Raw genomic sequence first — 22,372 nt, forward strand, 5'->3', positions numbered from 1 at the left:
AACTCAAAGTAAACAGTGATTGGACTCCTTTATATAGGAGTTCAGGGAATGATACCGATGCAACGATGCTAACCTGCTTATTGACAGCCAGGCATCAAGAATCACGATGTGAATTTCTAAATAGCACTGCTGCTTTTGGCTTTGAATGGGTGGACGTTGGAAAAACCAAGGAGTCCTTGCTTGACCAAACGGGAGGCAGTGAGAATAGTAGCAGCAATCCCTTGGGGCTGACTTACTGTCGTCCAAGCAATCTAATTTACGCCCAAGGGGCCCCAAAGGGATACTCCGAAAAGTACAGGATACTGTGATTGTCGAAGAAAGAGAAAGAAGAGGAGAGAGTATTCATAGAGGCAAGATATCAGAGAGGAGGGACAGGTATCAAACGGCGACTGGAATTGAGAAGCGCGATATAACGGGAGTTTGTCATGAGTGCATTATTTGACTTCCTTCACACAAACACTCCTCAACTACCTTAAAGTTGAGTTCTATTAACTCGATCTAAAGCAGCTGGCTAGCTGTTTAGTTAGTAACAGGGTTTATTGCTCCCAAGTGCGTATATACTGATCTCGAATAGTCGGCAGAATCATGCTTTGATATACTTATGTATTCATTCATTCTGATATATAACTGATGCATGTAGATCTCCGCCGAACTATGAAGAGCAAAAGGAAGAAGCAAGAGAGATAGTTGTAGATGATGAATCTACATACCGCCATGGGGACAAAGAGGGATCTGACTAGCTAGAGGCAAGCACCTAGGCACCTGCAAAACCTCGCTGTCTTGCTGCCTGATGCATGTACGTCAATAACTTGTTTCCAGGAGGTATCTCCATCAACGTAGATGCAGACACTAGCAAGACGAGTTGTACATGGGCTTTACAGTTGGCGTCGATATGCTATAAAGGTGGCACTTTGTTCTCGGATTCGGGTAATAGCAATATATTAGAACTGATGAGTACTCCAAATTGGGCGTGTATTTGTGATGAAGCCTCATTTGCCTTGGGCGAACGTATACGAAATATAAAAATCTGGCATCAGAGGACAGGCCCTCACCAAGGCGTCGGATGGAAATACTAGCTTACTGGACACAGGCAAGAAATAAGGAAAGAGAAGGAGTGACTTGTGTTCAACACACAAGTGAGAAGCAAAGGCTCAAAATTTCGGACAGACCAGAAAATGCAGGAAATAGGACACTATACGCCGTGGTGGTAGAAGACTTCACCTATGCTTATCGGACAAATCAGGTCATGAAAGAGGTAGATGTTGAGGAGACGAAGAGTCTCTGGATTGAAGAAGTTAAAGAAGAGGATGGTGTGGTTGTGTCAACATTTAGTCAACCTTAATGGCACTACACAATTCTCACGATTAGCCTATTGCCTACCATATCCAATGGAGCGGTCTTACCCATAAACACGCCGGACAAACGCATAAGCGGCCAAGAAACCAACGGTTCCGGTTAACAGGCCATACACAGCACAGGCGAGGAAGCTGTAACTGAAGAACAGCAGACTTGATACAAACCCGGTGATGTGGAGCTTGAACAGGTAATACCAGATGCAGTAGGCAAAAATCCAAAAAGCGCTGCTGCTGCCGGTGAGGAAGCTCTGCCACCACCAATGATAATTCTAAAGAAGTCAATATGGCAATCCATAATCCAAACCAAGAGAAAGACTTACCTCGGAGCAAAGCTGGCTGTATGTCGCGATCACGGTCACCTCAACGACTGTGACAATCAGCACGGTTGAGACAGCACTCAGGAAGCCGAAGACATAGTAGTAGCCAGACTTGTCCTGCCACAGGTTCTTGAAAAGGAATAACAGTTCAATAAAAAGAACCGCAAATGGAACCACGCCGGTTACCACAGGCCCGAGAGGGTTGCGGAGATACCAGGGCTGGGGTGGGACTTGGCGGGCAATCGCATTCGTCTTCAGAGGGTGCTCCCATGGCGCCGCCCGCACATAGCCAACCCAACTACCAATGTACACCAGCGGAACTTGGATGAGGAGCCAAAGTGCAAGGAGGCCGATCAGAGTGCCGAAAGGAATTGCCGTACTGGATGCTTGAGCCCAAACAAACAAGTTCAGAATCAAGACGAGGCAGAATGCCAGACCAGGGAAGAGCAAAGCGGTCTAGACTCATAAGTTAGCAATAGCAAATGAATAACTGGAGCATAATACCTACGATTAGTGTGTTCTTGCGCCAAGCGGCTCCACCAAAGGTCTTGTAAAGTCTTCCCGAGAAGTAACCGGAGAACAGGCCAGCAAAGACGAATAGGCCCATGCCGACGCTAACAAAGCCACCACGGAAACTTGGGTTCAAAACTCCCAGGCAGCTGAGCAGGAGCAAGCCAGAAGCCATGAATAACAACTGCATTCCTGACCCAACCAAGGGGGCAAGAAGACCACTATACGCGGGGATGCGGAACACATCCCCATGGAGAAGCTTCCAACCACTTGTATCTTCGACAGCGTCTTCGTCCGAGGAGTAGTCCGCATCTCGCTCCACATCCGCGCTATCGTCTAGAAGCCCCTCGGCTTTCTTCTCACTAAGCCTCGCACTCCGGCGTCGAGATTGGCTCTTTATCTTCCGATCGTCCATAGCACCATCCCCGCGACCCTTGAGGTCGCCTTGCACTGTGCGGCTCCAGATAACGAGCACGGTCACTCCCAGGACGGTGCAAATTGTCAACGAGTTGATGATCGCCAGCCAGTGGGTTATTGAACTTTCGCCTTGGTTGGTAAAGTATAAATCCCAGCGGTTGGCCCACTCAACGTTGGTGTCCTCTCGGAAGTAGACAGAGTACGTGTAGGGGACCTTCAGTGTGGCTCCATCATCATCGTCATCGTCATCTGGGATATATGACAGTCCGGAGTACTTTTCTTGCATTCGCGAGAGGTTGGGCGGAATATACAAGCCCAGTCCATCGTTGTTATTGTGGACAGCTTTGGGGCATCCATTTTCCTGGCGGTTCCCGGCGGTAATACTTTTGGGGTACACCTCAAACCCAACAACCACCTTCCCTCCTTCCGGTGCGCTCCGCCAGCGGATAACAATCGTGAAATGGTTGTTGATGAAGTACCGATGTTGTCCGGTGATTGGAGAGATATCTCGATAGCCGAGCTTGAATCCGGAAGCGTAATACTTGCGGCTTCGATCCACTGTCACAAAGCTTGTGGCTCCTGGCAGATTATCGGCAATCCATTCGATCACATATCCCTCCTTGACAAGCTGACGAGCCCATTTCACATTTGACCGACTAACATCGCGGGTGCAGAGTGACTGGCACTCCACGTCCTTCCCCATCGCGACTTCAAAGTCGGAGGTCATGATTCGGTCGCCACGCAGTACCTCTCCAATATTGAGCGAGATACTTTGGCCGGACCCAAACGGGGAGCCGCCATGTTTTTTGCCGCTCGGGGGGCAGACGAAAGGCAGGTCGAAATAGGCATACTGCAACTGGGTGTGGTCGGAGAAAATCTTGTTCACGAGAAGAGGAATCGGATCATTGTCGTTATACCGGGTAACTGAGTATCCTAGTGAGAGGGATGGGTGTGAGTGTCATATGCTTTGTCCAACCAAAGTACGCGGTGCTTACCAGGGATGTAGAATGCGCCGGCATAGGACATGAGTAGCAGCACCCACAGCGCCCACTGACGGGAACAGAATTGACCAAAGGCCATGTTAAACAGAGGTAAAGAGATCTGTCCTTGGCCCGGAGTAAATGGGTAACTATCGAACCAGCATGTACACAAAGTATGGAGGGTCGCACGTCGGTGGGTTACGGTGTGTCGATCAGCGAAAGTTAGATCAAAACGAGTGAGCCAAGGATAAATATGGTAGAGGGAGTATCTCGTTAAAACGATCCTTTATCGAGATGATCGGGCAGTCCGATAGTAGACTTGATCTTGGAAGCGTGTGTTGGACAGTAGATTGCTAAGGGTTATCGGATTGCTTCAGCTCGCCAGTAACCTGCCGAGTAGCAGGTAAGTAACGAATGAAACCGGCACTAAATGCCACAGCAGTGCTATAAGTGTGTCGAGAAAGGAGGTTGAGTAACTGTGCACAGGGGAGCTTGTCATAATAGTGAGCTTCGTCCTCCTGCTCCAGCGTGTCCCCGGATTACCTAATCAGAATGCCAACGGACGCGCACCTCCCCGGAGTCTCATGTATGCACACCTTAATAAAATCGACTATACTATTTTGTAAGTCTTGATAGTTCAGAAAAATCTACGCTTCTAGAGTGATTCATGTCGAATACAATGGTGATATACTGGGCCTCGCGACTTCCGATGGGGCTTTTAGAAACTTGAAAATGAGACGACCTGAAAGCCCACGATGATGTATATAATCACCATCCTTTTTAGACATTTTTAGGTTGGAGCGGATCTCGAGTGAACTTAACACGTTATCAACACCATCGAGCCGGCATCTAGCATATCTCGTTCTAGCCACAAGGAAGCTGTAGCCACCGTTCCACTTCGGAATAAGGAAAATAGCGTCGACCATACCGCTTGAGTCGGGGATTGAGACACGAAGTATAGTAGATCAGGAAATTTAGAGTCTTGACGTAGTGGGATATGTTATGATCAGAAAGGGTTGGCTTTCACAAGCGGTATGTGCCTACAACTACATATTTATATTTCCTGCTATTGAATAGGTATCCACTCGTCCCGCTAGCGCAGGCTTCGGTAATCTTAGGTTCTGTGCAACTTCCCTGGCAGTTCTCCGACGTATTTCTACATTTCCGTTCTTATAAGAAAATGACATCCAAAACATCTAATCTATCCCTGGCCTCTGTGGAAAGCTAGCCACACGATGAGCTACCTGTAACCTATTTCACCCCTCATGTTGGTAACGGACTCCTACCCCAATAACCCCGTTGTCAAATACCTCGTGGCACCTTTTGCCAAATATCTTTTTAAGCAATATGTTGTACATGCCTACCATGGTGATGATTGATGGATTTAGTTTGTAGAACTATTTTTTAGTAACCCCATCTTTTCTCTTTGGCTCTCTCACGGTTTGTGGCCATTGGAACTCTGAGGAGGTTTGCGACCGGAGATTTCACTACATGGCATTTGCAATTGAGGGATACTTGGGTTGGCGAGCTACGCCCGTTACCTTCGGCGAAGGCTTGAAAAGGAGTGGTTGTCGCCAAAGGCTTGACTTGGGTGGTCTGATATCTGGTTACACGCCACAGGAGTCGAAAAATTACCACCGTACTTTGGCCCCCAAATTATTTTCGCACCACAAAGCATGCTTAAAAATATATCGCGAAAGGCCTCGAATCTTCAATGCCCGAACTGGAACCCGCTAGATTACACTCGCCAAGGGCATGCGAATCCAATCATATCACGTATATTAACTACGCTAACCCCACAGCCCTAGAGTCCACCTAAGCACGGGTGCCCTCAACTCCAATTTCTCATCAATTGACATCCAAATCCCTGGCTTTTTACTACGAAACCAGTCATGGCTGACCGTCAAAAGGGGAGATATACCAATGGCTCTGGTAGAACCTGTCAAAACTGCGCGAGGGCCAAAATCCGATGCATTCGTTCTGAGGCTACAGGGAGTTGCGACCGGTGGGTTAATTGGAGAGATCGTCGATGCTCAATGTCTGACTGGCTGATAGATGCGGCCGCTTGGGGAAATCCTGTCACTTTCGGGAGGGTGGAAATGTAAAGCCTACAAGTCAACCAGATACTAGAGACAGGTGAAATGTATCCTTCTAGTTCGTCTCACGTTGTATACTAACTACGCCAAAGAAGGATGGAGACCCTGGAAGCCAAAGTGGATCAGCTCCTAGCCCAATCAGGGGTGCCAATTCCGGTACTATATTGTTTCCACGTGCTTTATTGACCTTGCGAATCACTGACGATTCAGACAAACCGGACCATGGCCGAGGTAACTCCGAGTAGTTCCGCACATGGGAGAGATGTCATTGATCAAGGGCTACTTACCATAGGTGCTGCCAATATGCTATTAAATGAATTCCGAGCGACACTCATGCCACACTGCCCGTTCGTGATAATCTCAGCGCAGACGACCGCCGAAACACTGCGAAGAGACAAGCCGTTTCTTCTTCTTACAATCCTCACGGCTGCTTTGCATGACAACATGCCTCTGCAACGTAAACTGGAGAAGCAGGTAAAGAAGGTGATCAGTGACTGCATGATATTTGATAGCCCGGTTTCATTCGAGATCCTTCAGGGACTTTTGGTTCATCTTGCATGGTAGGTCCCGATTTTCTATCTCCACTTCATCTTTGATTAACAAAAAAATCAGGTGCCAGTATCACTCTAGACCGCGTCGGTTTTCCCAATATCTACATCTTGGAATCAGTCTCATCACTGATCTACAACTCGACCGCCCCCCTGAACATCGATTCTGGAGAACTAGAGTGGATTTTAATAGTGAACTGGACAGACAGTCCGTCTCCTGGGGACGGGAAGAAAAAAGAGTTGTTCTCGGATTTTTCTATCTATCATCTTCGCAAGTATCTCCACATCTTCGCACAACGGATGTTTGAGTTAACATCTCTGGTGTCTTCTAGGGTCTCACAGATATTACAAAAGGGATCTTCCTTCCCATACTTGCCATATTTCGAGAGTATCTGCAAGTTATTGGCCGCAGATGTAGAGCATCCGTCAGATAAATATCTCCTCCATATTGTGCAGCTCCAACAACTTTCCGAGAAAATCACCCTGGTTTCATCGCAGCATGTTCCAGAAACCCACAACACCCCATTTAGACTTGAGCATTATTATCGCGAGTTGAAATCTGAACTTGATTTATACAGCGCCAATTTACCATTTCTCTTGTGTGAAAGCCGTTCGTGAACTGAATCGCCCTTGTTGAATATTATTTTACTAACTTTTGAATATAGAGACTCTCTTCATGCAATTTCACACTGTCCAGTTGTATCTATGCCAGGTCACGCTTTTCGACCACAAGCCCGGCGCGCAACCCCCACGTCATGAGCTATCCTTCCAGATTGAAGCGTTGCGCATGGGACTCAGCGCAGCCAAGACCTTACTCCACTTCTACATGTGTCTACCCTTAGGCGACGACGCTAAATTCCACAATGTGGGATGGGTTCAACTTGGGTTCGCAGTCACACTTGCATGTAAGCTAGTGGTAGCAGCATCAGAGCCTTCGATCCATCCCCACACGGTCGATTTGTGTTGTGCGCTGGATATCTCTAACACAATGAAACAATGTATCATTCGTATCCAGGCGCTCATCACGTCATATATGGATGAATCTGGAGACAGGGATGTATTCTTTCACTATGAAAAACGGTTGAAACGTGTCCAATGGTGGTTTGAAAGTCGCATAATATCCGGACCCAGTACTGATCATTCCTATCACGATGTGCAACTGGCGGAAGGGATTGATTCATCCGCCGGAGACGCAAGCCATGGTGTTGATGCTCTGCAGCCAACATTGAACGGTTTAAACAGCCATTTCCAGTGGCTAGACTTCTTCCCAGACACGGCAGTTGACGAGATGTATGTTGACTGGATGGCACACCCAACGACATCATTTGACCAGCAGCGCTTGGGTTAGTCTGCCGGTGGACATGGACTGGTGGCAGCCACATTGACATCATTCGCAATGTCTACATTCACAGAATGAGAAATCCTATATCTCATCTAGACACAAAAATATCACGGTGGCCGTCACAATGAGCAATATCACCACCCTAAACCAACCGATAATGTTTTCACGCAAATCTTCCAATACGCTAACTCGTTACCCCTCGCTACTAGACATTCACAAGACATGAAGAATGAATACCCTATCTATAACACAAGCATCTCACCACTTTTGACCCGGTGTCTTTTCGTATTGACACCGGAATCTGGGGACTGAAGTATACATAATCTAAATTCACTGTGGCATTTGACGACTGAATTAGCGTTCTGGGGTCTGTTCTAAAACCTGGGCCTAGACGTGTAGTTTTTTAGGCGTCCATTTCAAGGCGTCCATATCAGTCTCCATGTCCGTGTCCGTGTCCCTCTCACCTATACACTACTATAAACCAAAAATCCGTGTCCGTGTCCGTGTCCATGTCCGTATCTTGGCGCCACTGATCCCGATCTGCTTCGTCCTCCACTCACAGCCCTCGATGGCGAACCAAGCACTGTTTAGTTGCAAAAGTAATGTCACAGAGGATATTTCCACGTTAGCTCCGCCACAGATCTATCCAAGCTAGCGCTTATCGGTTAGCTTAAAGCAGGCACTGGATCGATGTTTTCAACAGACATGAACGCCTAACTAAGGACAACTATAACCAGTTATTTTTAGAGATATCTAGTTCAAAAATTCAATATGGACTCACAGTTAAATACCCTGCATTGGAGAGCTTCCTAATTCTTCACACAAATCCAATTTCCAGAAACCACCATGAGCAATTCAACAGATCCGTCCGATTACTGCACACTGGCCCTTTGTCCAATAACCGAAGCGCACGTTGAGTATGTGCCTTCACTAGCTGGAAATGCCTTCTACCTGGCTGTTTTTGCGGTCTTGTTGGTAGCCCAGGTGGTGCTGGGCATTCGATATCGGACCTGGGGCTACCTCGGTGGTTTATTTGGTGGCCTCGTACTCGAAATAATCGGATATGCGGGACGATTGCAGATGCATTATAACCCATTCCTCTTCAATCCCTACCTTGAGTACGTCCATTACATCCATATGTGTCTTGATGCCTTCGGGACAATGCTAACAGCCACTGAATAGATATTTGATCTGCCTCACAATAGCTCCCGCATTTATTAGTGCCTCGATCTACATATGTCTCGGACGGATCGTAGTCATCTATGGAGAGAACATTTCGCGCCTTCGTCCTAGGACTTACACTATTGTCTTCATCATCTGTGATCTGGTTTCATTGCTACTACAGGCTTCAGGAGGCGCTGTTACCTCTATCGCCGATGCGGACCAGGCTGATCTTTCTCAAGCTGGTATTAATACCATGATCGCCGGTCTATCAACCCAGGTTGTCTCACTCGCTATATTCATGGCCCTTTGTCTGGACTTTGCATGGGCAGTGCGCAAGCATCAGCACAAACTCAACCCGGAGATATACATGATTGATCTCCGCAATAGCATCAAGTGGAAAGCTTTCCTGGCTGGTGAGTATTTCTTTATCTTCACATATGCCGGAGCGCTCGTTAATCATAAATCCAGGCCTGGCCCTAGCAACGCTTACCATTTTCGTTCGTTCTGTGTTTCGAGTTGCAGAGCTCCAGGGTGGATTCCATAGCTCATTGGCAAACAATGAGGTTGTCTTCATGATCCTGGAGGGAGCTATGCTCACAATCGCGCTTTTGTGTTTGACGACATTTCATCCTGGCATCTGTTTCAATGGCCAATGGAATAATACTAAGTGGTCATTTCGCAAGTCGCATGACTGTGAGATGAGTTTGATTTCGGAGATCTCGGGAGGGCAGACGAAGGCCAGGCAGATTGATTCTGCCTTAAACTGAATGTCGAATGATGTGGTTTGCGGGGGGTTGTCAATGTCTATTCCGTTGTGCGATAGACCGATTTTATTTTTTCGCTTTTCATACCTCGTCCTGTCCTGCAGTCTCAGCTTTTGCTGCCGTTGGATTTATTGTCTTGTTACAAGTGAATTTCTCATGTTTGTACCTTTTGATTTCAATACAATAATATTGATAGAATGTTCATATTATCTGGCTGTCAAGTGTACAGCTTTGGCAAGGATCAAATTAGAAACCTCACTTAGTAAATTTGGGAACAAATTGCCTGGCTTTTCGGATCTTACATCAAAATTTCTGGCCTAACAATGCCCAAATGTGATTTTTGACCAGGCGAAAAGCAAGTCTGTACACGACCCTTCATGTTTGCGAGACAACGGCATCAAAGGGCGACTAGATTTAAGGCCCTTTCGTAAACATGTAACATTTAAGTTTCTTTTACTTGTATGCCGGCGTGATATAATACCAACTGTGTAGGATATGCGGCCATGGGTTTGTAGACTTGTGTGGGATTTAATTATGACAGAAACTTGAATTAGAAATGATCCCATGCCATTCTGAGCTCTGGAATGATGACGAGATATCCAGAAAACTAGCTGAGGATCACACAGAAGACAAGCATGCTAAAGGGGAATGAGAAAGTCATAGGTACCGAGGGAGCATGTCACTACCTCGCGAAATCAGTAGAAATTGAATACATCAGGAAAGTAATCGTAAGGCTGTGCTAGAAAGAAGAAACGCCGCCCAGAAATTATCATGGGTGGCTGAGGAGGTACTCCACCGCTCCTTGAACACTTCCGCCTGCGCGACGCAGGGCTTCAATGTTCCGCTCGAACTCAAAAAATCCCATATCGTTCAACTGCCGCAACTGATCGGCGTATCTGTCCTCCGGGGGGCGGGTGTCTGCAGGCTGCGGTGGGGCGCCGAAACCACCTCCGAAACCACCTAGACCGCCACCACCGAGAAGAGCAGCCAGAGGGTTTGCACCAGCGGCTCCACCTTCTGCACCTTGTCCGCCCATTCCTTGCATCATCTGGGAAAGTAGCGCCGGGTCACGCAGGAACGGATTTTGCTGAGGGTTGAAAGGGTTCGTGCCACCCTGACCAGCTTGTCCAGCGTTTCCAAACATAGCCGGGTTCAGGAGAGATGCGAAAGGGTTCTGAGCCGCTTGAGGAGTTTGTCCCTGAGCAGGAGTTGATCGGTCCGTAGAGTCAGCACCCTGCGCACCGCCGGGCTGAGTGGCGCCCGGGGTGGCAGAAGGCTGGGCTGGGGTTGCGAAAGGGTTGGCTCCGAACAGGGCACCGAAAGGGTTTGCGTTGCCAAGAGGATTCTGGGGCATCTGCCCGAATGGATTTGTTTGCGCATTCTGTTGCTCGGAACCCTGGGTTCCCTCAGCCGTCGTGTTTGTCACCCCCGGGGCAGGGAATGCGTTATCACCGCCACCAAGTCCGCCTCCCATTCCCATAGCTCGTTGCATTTGCATCATCTGCCGAATCGAGCTTGGATCGGTCAACATGCGGCGGAACTCTGGGCTTTCCATCATCTGTCGGACTCCAGGTCCCATGTCGCGAAGCATAGGATTCTGCTGGATCATCATGTCGATCATAGCGGGGTTTTGCAGAGCTTCGTTGATGCTCGATTGGAATTGGGGATTCTCGAGCATGTTGAGCATCGACTCGGTATCTGGCGGGGGTCCCATCTAAATGGCCAAGTGATGTTAGCTATCCGTTGCACACATTATTGAATAACTTCTATCTCCTATAAGAGTTCACTTACCCCACCATCAGGGCCGAAAAGACCCGCCCCAGGAAGTTGTGCAAACCCAGCATATCGTGCACCGGTCAAACCAGCAAGTGGGTTGTTGCCAGTACCCGCGGCGAGATTGGTTGGCACACCGGCTGCCGCCGGGCTTGGGGTTGCGCCAGGAGCCGCGGTGGCTGAGCTAGGCTGAGCAGCTGTGTTCTGGCGCTGCTGGTTGCTCGCAGCACTCTTTACGAGATGAATAGTATGGCCATCCTTGATCTTGTAGGTCTCCAGTGTCTCAGTGTCCTTCAAAACCCTACCCGAGTAGATCAATCGCTGACGCTCTGCGGGGGTATCGGCATTTTCGGGGGTTGAGAGCTTCTGCTTGAGATCTGACACTAGAGTTGTGAGGGGAAGTGTCAGGGTATATTTGGCATCGGTGGATGACTTGACAGTGAAGGTAATGGGAGCCTGATCTGTGGTAGCCGTCTCGTCGGCCATGGCGAAACGATGTATGATGATTGTAGAGCAAGTGGGGTGACGATGGGGAGATGGACCAATGATAAGGGTATATCCCGAGAGGATAAACAGGCTGATCAAACGCCTGGCTAGATGAACTCTTGTGATGTGGATGAAAACCGCGAAAGTGAGATGAAATATGAGATGAGGGGAGTGTGAGGCCGTTATGCGGAGGTGATCTGCCTTGCATCAATCGGCGCGGCGTGGAAGGCGGTCGAATCATAAATCACGTGCCACACGCGCTAGTGGAAGCTCTCCCACACGGCAAGGAATATTTTCTCTTCTTCACCTCTTCGAGTTTGATCACACGGCTACACTTCTCTTCATCCGTGGCAAGTGGACTTGAGGAGTTTCTCTTTTTTAACTCCACCCAGCAGGGATGGGACTGATGTAATATTCATACCCCCTGACTTGCAATTGCATGTACAAAGCTTCCACCTCTTCTGTGTGGTACCGGGAAACCGATACCTAGTCGCCCACCATGGCCACCACATCGCATATGTTTATGTACTCCCTGACGATCCAGCCCCCAACTGCTATCACACAGGCCATCTTGGGTCAATTTGCAGGCACCAGGGACCAGCAGATCGTCACCTCGTCAGGCTCGAAATTGACCATTCATCGGCCTGACCCGGCACAGGGCAAGGTCACACCACTCTTCTCTCAAGATGTTTTCGGCATCATTCGCTCCCTCGCAGCTTTCCGTGTAGCTGGAAGCAACAAAGGTATGTCGCTTTTTTTTTAAATGCACCCCTTGCCTGCCCCTTTACAAGTACAACTTAGTGATTCTCCAAGCTTCCTGGGCAGCGCGGTCCTCTTGCGAACCGATCCCTTGAGGGGGGGTTGAGATCTGCCCTGGACAGCGACGTTGATACTCGCAATGCTTTATCAACGGACTATGCTGAGTGATTATAATAGATTACATCATCATCGGCTCGGACTCGGGTCGCATCACGATCGTTGAATATGTTCCCTCCCAGAACCGCTTCAATCGCATCCATATGGAGACATTTGGAAAGTCTGGAGTTCGTCGCGTTGTGCCGGGTCAATACCTCGCAGTAGACCCAAAGGGACGAGCGTGTCTGATTGCTTCTGTGGAAAAGAACAAGCTGGTCTATGTTCTCAACCGCAACTCGCAGGCGGAACTCACCATCTCCTCACCACTGGAAGCCCACAAGCCTCAGACCTTGGTTTTCGCCATGATATGCTTGGACGTTGGTTATGACAACCCCGTATTCGCTGCTCTTGAGGTGGACTACTCGGAAGCTGACCAGGATCCCACTGGTCAAGCGTACGAAGAAATCGAGAAGGTTTTGGTGTACTACGAACTTGATCTCGGGTTGAATCACGTTGTCCGCAAGTGGTCTGACCCTGTCGATCGCACAGCATCCATGCTGTTCCAGGTACCTGGAGGAGACGATGGCCCCAGTGGTGTCTTGGTGTGTGCGGAGGATAACATTACCTACCGCCACTCCAACCAGGGTGCATTCCGCGTGCCTATCCCGCGACGCAGAGGAGCCACCGAAAACCCTGATCGTAAGCGCTCGATCGTTTCGGGAGTTATGCACAAGATGAGAGGCGCTTTCTTCTTCCTTCTCCAAACCGAGGATGGTGATCTGTTCAAGTTGAACCTGGAAATGGTCGAGGACAAGCAGGGCAAACCCACAGGAGAAGTGAAGAGACTGACCGTGAAATACTTTGATACCATTCCTGTATCAACGAACCTGTTGATTCTGAAGAGTGGGTTCCTTTATGCTGCCAGTGAATCTGGGAATCAAAATTTTTACCAATTCGAAAAACTTGGTGACGATCCCGACGAGTTCTTTTCCAGCGACTCATTCACGGCCGATCACTCTGTACCCTCCGCGCCGATCTACTTCCGTCCCCGAGGTGCTGAAAATGTTAACCTCATGGAAAGCATGAACTCTTTGAGCCCTTTGATTGACAGTAAAATCCTCAATTTGAGTGAGGATGACGCACCTCAAATCTACACCATCTGTGGCTCTGGGGCCCGAAGCACATTCCGGACTCTGAAACACGGGCTCGAGGTATCTGAGATCGTGGAGTCGGACCTTCAGCAGGTGCCTTCGGCTGTATGGACAACCAAGTTGACACGAGCCGATGAGTTCCACACATACATCATTCTCTCTTTTGCGAATGGCACACTCGTCCTAAGCATCGGCGAAATTGTCGAAGAAGTTTCAGACACTGGGTTCCTCTCTTCGGCTCCAACTCTGGCAGTGCAACAACTTGGTGAAGATTCTTTAGTCCAAGTTCACCCTCGAGGTATTCGTCACATCCTCTCAGATCAGCGAGTCAATGAATGGCCTGTTCCACCGCACCGGTCCATCGTTGCAGCAGCCACGAATGAACGTCAAGTTGCAGTGGCACTCAGCTCCGGTGAAATTATTTACTTTGAGATGGACGCAGATGGGACATTGGCAGAGTATGATGAGCGGCGACAGATGTCTGGTACCGTCACCTCTCTGAGTATGGGAGAGGTCCCCGAGGGCCGCATGCGAAGCTCATTCCTGGCTGTTGGATGTGATGACTCTACCGTCCGCATTCTCAGCCTTGATCCAGACTCAACACTCGAGAACAAATCTGTGCAAGCATTGACGTCTGCACCATCTGCCCTGCAAATTATGGCCATGGCCGACTCGAGCTCGGGCGGCACGACCCTTTATCTCCATATCGGTCTTTACTCTGGTGTCTACCTTCGCACCGTGTTGGATGAGGTGACTGGTGAACTCTCGGATACTAGAACTCGCTTCATCGGTGCCAAGCCTGTGAAACTATCCCAGGTTTCTGTCAAGGGCCAAACGGCTGTTCTGGCGCTCAGCACCCGTCCCTGGCTGGGATACTCGGACGTCCAAACCAAGAGCTTTATGCTCACTCCTTTAGACTACGTCGGACTGGAGTGGGGATGGAATTTCTCCAGTGAGCAGTGTGTGGAAGGCATGATCGGCATTCAAGGCCGCAGTCTACGGTATGTGGTTCATCCCATCTCTAAATTTCCCCCAATCCCCCCGATCCCCCTGATCTGTGATGAGAAAATCAATCCGAACTTTTATGTGGATGAAACTTTAAAAGAAAAATTCCAATTGTTCCTTCTGAGATCAAATTTCTCTTATACCTCGTTGAGACTTCAAATCATTCTGGACTGGTACTAACTGAAAATAGCATCTTCACTGTTGAAAAACTGGACAATAACATGCTCCAAGAATCCATCCCCCTCTCTTATACTCCTCGGCGCTTTGTGAAGCATCCCGACCACCCCCTCTTCTACGTCATTCAATCTGACAACAATGTCCTCTCTCCTGCCACCCGGCAGAGATTGATTGATGATTCTCAAGATCAGAACGGCGAGGTTGCAGACCTCCCGCCCGCAGACTTTGGATATCCCCGAGGCACTGGCCACTGGGCTTCGTGTGTCCAGATTGTGGACCCGATCACCACCAAGTCTGTGATCTCCACTCTTGACCTTGAGGACAATGAGGCAGCAGTCAGCCTTGCTGCTGTATCCTTCTCCAGTCAAGATGATGAAACTTTCTTGGTTGTGGGAACCGCCAAGGATATGACAGTCAGCCCTCCCTCGTCTTCATGCGGTTTCATACATATCTATCGATTCCAGGAGGATGGCCGGGAGTTGGAGTTCATTCACAAGACCCAAGTTGATGAGCCTCCTCTCGCTCTCCTTGGCTTCCAGGGCCGTCTCCTGGCAGGTATCGGCCCGATTCTTCGTGTGTACGACCTTGGCATGAAGCAACTACTACGGAAATGCCAAGCACCCGTGGCCCCAAAGACCATCGTGGGCCTGCAGACCCAAGGCAGCCGAATCATTGTCAGCGACGTCCGCGAGAGTGTCACCTACGTTGTCTACAAGTACCAGGACAACGTCTTGATTCCCTTCGCGGATGATTCCATCGCACGCTGGACATCGAGTACCACCATGGTTGATTACGAAACGACTGCCGGTGGTGACAAGTTCGGAAATCTGTGGCTGGTCCGTTGCCCTAGCAAGATCTCTGAACAGGCCGACGAGGATGGATCTGGGGCACACCTTATCCACGAAAAGGGCTATCTCCATGGAACTCCCCACCGTCTCGAGTTGATGGTTCACTTCTTCGCCCAGGATATTCCCACCAGTTTGCACAAGACCCAGTTAGTCGCTGGAGGCCGTGACATTGTTGTCTGGACTGGCCTCCAAGGCACGATTGGAATGTTTGTTCCTTTTGCCAGCCGTGAGGATGTCGACTTTTTCCAGCTTTTGGAAACACAGCTCGCTTCCCAGCAACCCCCTCTGGCTGGACGAGACCATTTGATGTACCGCGGCTACTATGCCCCTGTGAAGGGCGTCATTGATGGAGATCTTTGTGAAATGTATCTCCTGCTGCCTAATGATACCAAGTTGATGATTGCCGGGGAACTCGATCGATCTGTTCGGGAGATCGAGCGCAAGATTTCGGTAAGTTTGCAGATGTTCCCTACTGTGTGTATTTTTCATTTTACTAACATCTCCCAGGATATGCGAACAAGGGTGGCGTATTGATTTTGGGTTTGTTGCGGCGTCTGCTGGCGTTCCTTGCTGCCCTGTATACGGGCTTCAGATACCTACGTCTTTGTTAATGGATGATGATTGTGCGACTTTGAACCACGACTAATTTTTCAACCGAGGCTGATTACCTCGGGCATTGCACTTCATACATCTCCCCTTTCCTTCGTAGAGTCTTTCATGATGTCTCTTGCCTCGCTCGGTCTGCCGTTCCCCCTCGGCTAATCTTGAGCTGGATGCAGCCAGTCACTTTTAGTGCTGGCTTGTACGAGACAAGAAGAAGCGTGCAAACGCGTCGACGCTTTTTGAGTACGATTTGATCCGCACTTCACCACGGGTCTGCATCGTAATTTATCAGTTGGGACAGTCCTGTAAATCTATTTTTTTTTTCTTTCTTTTTCTTCTTATTGTTTTTTCTGGCCGAATGAAAACAAATTTATTCCAAATCTTTCTACATTTTCTGAGATTGTCTTCTTAATTCCCCTTCTTGGCGTTGTAGTAGGAGTGAAATGTAAAATGTGATGTATAAGGTGTGACGAGAATATTGCATAGTCACCAACATATATGCCCTTGATAATGTGGTTCAATAATCAGACTTCGCATTAGTGTTATGTGAAATATGTAAATCGCTACAAACTATGAAATATAGTGAGCACAACTTTTCTGAAATATCTCTCCAGATACCTTCTACTTTGGACACCGAGATCGGATTGCGCCATCCAAGATTCTTTCTCTCCGTTTACTCCGACACTCCGGGAACAAAAGAAAAAGAAAAGAAGCTCGGCATAGCCAAAATCTCGGTTATGGCCGGAAATCTCTGGGGCCGAAGCTAGGCCGGGGTTCCATCGTTTCTTCTCCGCGGGAAATTTTCTATGTCTATAGATCATGCGTGATTGAAAACCCTTCAAGGTCCTCGAATATGACCAAAGAGTGTTATCAACTCGTAGAATTCAATACGATATCGCTTTGAAATCGATCCTGGTCATTCTGATGTACAGAGTTCGGCAATCGAACACGATGATTGGCTACTTTTAGAGCATAAGCTGGGGGGAATGTGGAGTGGAGTCCAAAGGGCGTGCCCAGGTGCATGTTGTACGGATGTTGTACTAAGGCGCACTCCACTTCTTCCCCCCTTGACCCGTGAATTGAACTTGACTATTTTGATTTCTGACTATTTTAAATATGAATAGCTTGAATATAGTTAAATAGTCTCAATAGTCTAAAAGATCTGAAAGATCTGAGCTGTCTGAATGAGCTGAAACATCTAAAACGGAGGAAAAGGAAGAAACATGACGTTCAAAGCCCATACAATAGAATAGCATGTGCCATGAACTCTCTACTTTGGTCGGAATGTCAATCCAAGGGCGTGCAGCGGGAATCCTCGCATATGACCAATCATTCTCTGGACCCCAATGACTCCTTGGCTCCGCCTTCCTTATACTGAATTGTGTGGTTAACCTTTCCTTATACTGAAGTACTGAAATGTATGTTGTATACCGGTTCTCTTTTTTAGTTTGGAGGCGCTACGAGCGGGTTATCCTGAGCCGAAGTATACTGTAGATGCGCCTTCTGGATGACTTGTGAGTCACTTCAAGTTGATTTATAAGATACATACATTGGGGATATCTGATGCCATCTGAAACCTTGCTCACATTGCCAGGCTCCTCCACACTTGTTTTCCTCTGACTCCATTGCGCTTGTCAACGGCTCCACCGTTTACTATTTTTTTTTTTTTTTTTTTACCCTGTACTTTTCTTTAAGAAGAATCGCATCTGGCCCCTATTTGACCTGATTTCTTTTTGATATATCATCTTCACCTCTATTTTGACGTATCGGCTGCCATATTATTCCTGCGTCTCTGTGGGACAGGCCGTTATACGTATTCTCTTCGCTTCCCCTGCGAAACAATGTCGACCGCAACTTCAATCATCAGCTCTGGCTCGGACAGGCTAGATGCTTGGACTCGACGCTCAAAGCCCAAAATCGAGGTAAATCTTACAGGACAAAAGCCAGGACATGTCAACTCTTATACCACCGGAGAGAGTATCGATGGCAGTATAACCGTCACCGTTCAGCATGAGACTCGATTTGAAGAGGTTGAGATCGTCTTCGAAGGTACTTGCCCTTCAAACTCGGCCTATAAATAATGCTAATCAAATAAAAAGGCGTAGCTCGAACGACGGTAGAACGGGCATCATGTCCCGGCCGCACGGGATCACAACAGATGTTTCTCAAATTGCGCCAGCCTATTGATGAAATGGACTATCCGACCCCTAGAGTCCTAGAGGGTGGCCGATCCTATGAATACCCCTTCACATTCGTCGTCCCGGACCGTCTGCTGCCTCAGGTCTGCACTCACTCCACGAAGAATGCTCACATTCAACGATCCCACACTATGCTTCCGCCAACATTGGGTGATCCCATCCTTGCGAGTAATGGTAAGACACTGCTGGATGACATGACACCTAGCATGTCGCAGATTGCCTACACGATTCGAGCATCCGTTCTTCAGAAACAGCCCGTCGGCCCTGGAGTCGTGGCTATCGCTGGCATTGCCAAGAAAGTCCGTATCATCCCAACCGTCGAAGAAGAGCCTCCAGTGGAAACTTCCGCGAGTCCCTCTTTCTGCACACGCAAAGAGAAGAGCGTCAAGCGTGGAACCTTGCGAGGCAAATTGGGACGCATCGTCGCTTCATCCTCCCAGCCCAAACCCATTCAATTGCTTCCTCCAGATGGCGAGCCAACCGACACTGTGAGCACTGTGGCCACCGTAAACCTACGATTCGATCCAGTCGGCGACGAGCAACCACCCCCACTCGGAACAATGACCAGCAAACTCCGCGTCCACACGTTCTTTAGCGCAGCCCCATGGGATGACTTCCCATCCACGACCGGCATGCCCTTCGCCGCCATCGGATGCGGCCTCTACACAGAAAGTGTCCCTCTATTAACCATGTGTGTCGCATCGGCCCAGTGGACAAAGCAATCGACAGCCGCCGAAGCCATGCGCCGCGACTCCACCGACTCATCCTCATCCGATTCATCAACCGGCCCATCTTCCACATTCACTGGAGACACCTACTATACCGCATCAATCGTCGTCCCCGTCACGTTGCCCAAGTCGAAAGCCTTCGTCCCGACTTTCCACACCTGTCTGATATCTCGCATCTACGCCCTTGATCTCTCTTTGACATACCACACCCCCGCAACCAACGTCATGACACCGACAATCTCCCTCTGTCTCCCGGTCCAGTTCACGAGCCAGGCAAAGCGTGCTGAATCTATAAAGACCCACCTCGATGTCACGGTCACACAGCAAGAGCTTGAGGAGTTCTTCAACCCGCGCAATGTGACTTCTCCCACCGACTTTTCCAATACTTGCAGTAATGTGGTGGTTGATGTGGGCCTTGCCCCACCGGAGTACTCGGAACGATTGAGCACGCTGAGAGCCAGTCGCTAAATAATACGAGATGTGGATGGTTTTGTTCAGCCTCGTTTGTTAATCACCAACCAATACCCCTAATTCTGTTGGCAAACATGAAAAAGTCCTGCTTTTGTATAGCGTTTATACGGTGATGACTGCCTTTTTGTTTTTCTGTTTCGATTATACCCTATTGTTCATATAAAACCCTTTTTTTCTTTTGTCATTTATATGTATGTTAGCTTGTTGCTTTACTCTTGCTTTAATTCATTTATTTAATATATACTTGGCCGACAACCGTAGTCTTCATCTTCATCTTTGAAAAGTATGAACATACCCAATTTACCGATTCTAAATACTTGATTTAAGATCGCTATCCTTACCTTCTATTTAGCCCGTGGTTAAGAGATGTCATGTTAGGAGTTTATCTAGAAGCACAAAACCGCTATTTACATTCTAAACTCGATTGCTTCTTCGATTAAACCAAGTTCAGTCTTATCCCCTTCGTTCACACTTTCAGAAGCCAAAATTTTGCTCGTTGATTTTGATACGTCTTTCTCTTCTTTTTCCCTACGCCGAGGATGATGTAACTTGCGGGCAAGTCAGTTGATGCACTCGGCACGTTATCTTCCGAACGGTGGCATTGATGGGACATGACAGGATTTCCTTCATCTGTTTTATGGGCTTGAGCAGTGACGACGAATCGCGTCTTCCGCCAGATTTGAAGAGTAGTTCTGATAAGCACTCTGACTCATATTCCCCATCGGATCTTGTCTGTCAGGACGAAATCAATTGGTTCACACGGGAAGCTGATAAATCGAAATCCATATCGGTCTTGGTAAGACCATTTCGAGGACAGCGTTCAGCAACCTCGAGAAACAGAAGGGATGTCGCCTATTGACCGTGCAGAGCGAAAGATCCGAAACACTTGATCGATTGGTAAAAATGGATTAAAATCAAACCGAAGAGGGATCTGTTATCTCGTACTACAACAATCTGTGGATTTTAGAAAATACGGCGCCGTACACCCCCGCATATTCCGCGTTGCACTGCTTCTAAGGTACAAAGTAACGACCGAGAGTAAAACCCCCCGAGAAATAACCGGTTTATTATAGTATCTTTGAATCTTCAATCCTTTAACATTCGAGCTAATCCAGCATATCCAAGCCATTCTCTCAATTAAGTTTATCTACTACAGCTCGGAATTTCAAAATGCCTGTCAAAATGCTAGTCTTTCTTTACCGCAACCCCCATCTGACACCGGAAGAATTCAAGAAGTGCTACGAAGCGCACGTCAAACTTGTCAAGAAGATCGCAGGCGGGGATTTCCCTCTTTCCCATCATCGAAACTATGTCTCCCGCAATACAGTCGAAATCCCTCCGGATGGCTCTACCGCACGGAACGCCTTCACCCCGGCCATTATACTGCGCGGGCGACAGCCAGACTTCGACTTTGACGCCTACGCCGAACTTACTTTCTCAAATCAGGTTGCCTACCAGGCCTTTGCAGCCAAGATCTATGCCCCGGATGCCGCTGCCCAGATAACTGCTGACGAGGATAAATTTCTGGATCGGTTGAAGATGGGAATGGCCTTGGTTGGGGAGGTCAGAGTTACCGTGAAGTGATCTACTTTGATTGAGGCTCCTTGCAGCTTCTGGAGTATCGGATGACTTGCGATGTTGCTTGTTGGAGGTCTGGTGTAATTCTAAGGTACACATAATGTGGTATCTTTCAGGGATATTCTTTCAAGTATCTAGTATATGTTCATTGGGACTCTGGCATTCAAGTCTAACTTGGTACATAAAAGCAATCAACTATCCTTACTCGGTAACATTTGATCAATCCCAAAATTGCGAAAGGACAAGATGTATCAAAGCTAAGCCATGTGAGGAACTATTCCCTTCCTCCGATCATGAGATCATATGCTTAGTGGCTTGAATCTTGAACTTATCCTCAGTATGGCCATGATATGGCACATGTCCGGGTCGCATGGTCTTAGTGTTACATTGGCATTGACATTGGTCCTTCTCACAGGGACCGTTCCTGCAGACCTGGCGAACCGGGTACATTAATGTGTCAGCGTGCATATCCATAGACCCTAAATGATATAACTAAACAGTATAGACCCGTTTATTTGATTGATACTACCACTCTAGTTACATTCATTAATATGGGTCTTGCTGTAGGACTCCAATATAGGACGAGCGGGGTGATGCTGCAATCTCCAAAGATATGGGTTCCTAGGCCAGAACAATTTGATATTACCCCGGTCATATTTCTCGGTACTGACTGTGCATGATAACCGGATTTCATATGACAATGTCACCCATCTTCAGGAGTCTCCCTAACCGACTGGCCGGGGAATCTTTAGCCTCCACGAGGACAGGTAATCGAGTTGTCACAGAGGGATTAACCCGCAATTTCGAAATGTTACACACTTGTGTGGTGTGCCATGGGGTGGGCATCTACTATTGAAGACACTCTTAGTACATAGTAGATAGCATAATAGGGTCTTTATAATGTGGAGGGAATGCACTGTGGCGCTGCTTAATTCGCCGTAGACCTTGACAGGGAACACACAATCCTCCCATTGACCATGTCAAATCACCGGTTGCCTAACTTTCT

General features: G+C 48.2%; 8 protein-coding genes across 8 annotated transcripts; 6 read left to right on the forward strand and 2 right to left on the reverse strand.

Annotated features, from left to right (window-relative positions):
• Positions 1-1,328: 1,328 nt before the first annotated feature.
• N7537_007383 (transmembrane 9 family protein) lies at positions 1,329-3,679 on the reverse strand (the record flags this gene model as incomplete). The annotated part of the gene is made up of 5 exons (XM_056898440.1): positions 1,329-1,347; positions 1,404-1,624; positions 1,676-2,128; positions 2,181-3,532; positions 3,595-3,679. The coding sequence occupies 5 exons, from the start codon at positions 3,677-3,679 to the stop codon at positions 1,329-1,331; spliced, it is 2,130 nt and encodes a 709-aa protein (XP_056750516.1).
• A 1,792-nt stretch (positions 3,680-5,471) lies between these two features.
• Positions 5,472-5,861, forward strand: N7537_007384 (transcriptional regulator WAR1; the record flags this gene model as incomplete). Its single annotated transcript, XM_056898441.1, has 2 exons — positions 5,472-5,680; positions 5,768-5,861. 2 exons carry the CDS (start codon positions 5,472-5,474, stop codon positions 5,859-5,861), a joined length of 303 nt encoding a protein of 100 aa, XP_056750517.1.
• A 36-nt stretch (positions 5,862-5,897) lies between these two features.
• Positions 5,898-7,571, forward strand: N7537_007385 (uncharacterized protein; the record flags this gene model as incomplete). The annotated part of the gene is made up of 3 exons (XM_056898442.1): positions 5,898-6,235; positions 6,295-6,833; positions 6,889-7,571. The coding sequence occupies 3 exons, from the start codon at positions 5,898-5,900 to the stop codon at positions 7,569-7,571; spliced, it is 1,560 nt and encodes a 519-aa protein (XP_056750518.1).
• Positions 7,572-8,411: 840 nt separating this feature from the next.
• Positions 8,412-9,496, forward strand: N7537_007386 (RTA1 domain-containing protein; the record flags this gene model as incomplete). Its single annotated transcript, XM_056898443.1, has 3 exons — positions 8,412-8,683; positions 8,748-9,142; positions 9,198-9,496. The coding sequence occupies 3 exons, from the start codon at positions 8,412-8,414 to the stop codon at positions 9,494-9,496; spliced, it is 966 nt and encodes a 321-aa protein (XP_056750519.1).
• A 766-nt stretch (positions 9,497-10,262) lies between these two features.
• Positions 10,263-11,752, reverse strand: N7537_007387 (ubiquitin domain-containing protein DSK2; the record flags this gene model as incomplete). The annotated part of the gene is made up of 2 exons (XM_056898444.1): positions 10,263-11,207; positions 11,285-11,752. 2 exons carry the CDS (start codon positions 11,750-11,752, stop codon positions 10,263-10,265), a joined length of 1,413 nt encoding a protein of 470 aa, XP_056750520.1.
• A 499-nt stretch (positions 11,753-12,251) lies between these two features.
• N7537_007388 (DDB1/RSE1 family protein) lies at positions 12,252-16,322 on the forward strand (the record flags this gene model as incomplete). The annotated part of the gene is made up of 4 exons (XM_056898445.1): positions 12,252-12,495; positions 12,689-14,759; positions 14,954-16,238; positions 16,296-16,322. 4 exons carry the CDS (start codon positions 12,252-12,254, stop codon positions 16,320-16,322), a joined length of 3,627 nt encoding a protein of 1,208 aa, XP_056750521.1.
• Positions 16,323-18,232: 1,910 nt separating this feature from the next.
• N7537_007389 (arrestin (or S-antigen), N-terminal domain protein) lies at positions 18,233-19,785 on the forward strand (the record flags this gene model as incomplete). The annotated part of the gene is made up of 2 exons (XM_056898446.1): positions 18,233-18,440; positions 18,491-19,785. The coding sequence occupies 2 exons, from the start codon at positions 18,233-18,235 to the stop codon at positions 19,783-19,785; spliced, it is 1,503 nt and encodes a 500-aa protein (XP_056750522.1).
• A 1,173-nt stretch (positions 19,786-20,958) lies between these two features.
• Positions 20,959-21,372, forward strand: N7537_007390 (EthD domain-containing protein; the record flags this gene model as incomplete). The annotated part of the gene is made up of 1 exon (XM_056898447.1): positions 20,959-21,372. The coding sequence occupies one exon, from the start codon at positions 20,959-20,961 to the stop codon at positions 21,370-21,372; it is 414 nt and encodes a 137-aa protein (XP_056750523.1).
• Positions 21,373-22,372: the final 1,000 nt, after the last annotated feature.

The sequence above is a fragment of the Penicillium hordei genome, assembly GCF_028827395.1.
Source record: "Penicillium hordei strain IBT 12815 chromosome Unknown utg000004l_segment0_segment0, whole genome shotgun sequence".
NCBI lineage: Eukaryota > Fungi > Ascomycota > Eurotiomycetes > Eurotiales > Aspergillaceae > Penicillium > Penicillium hordei.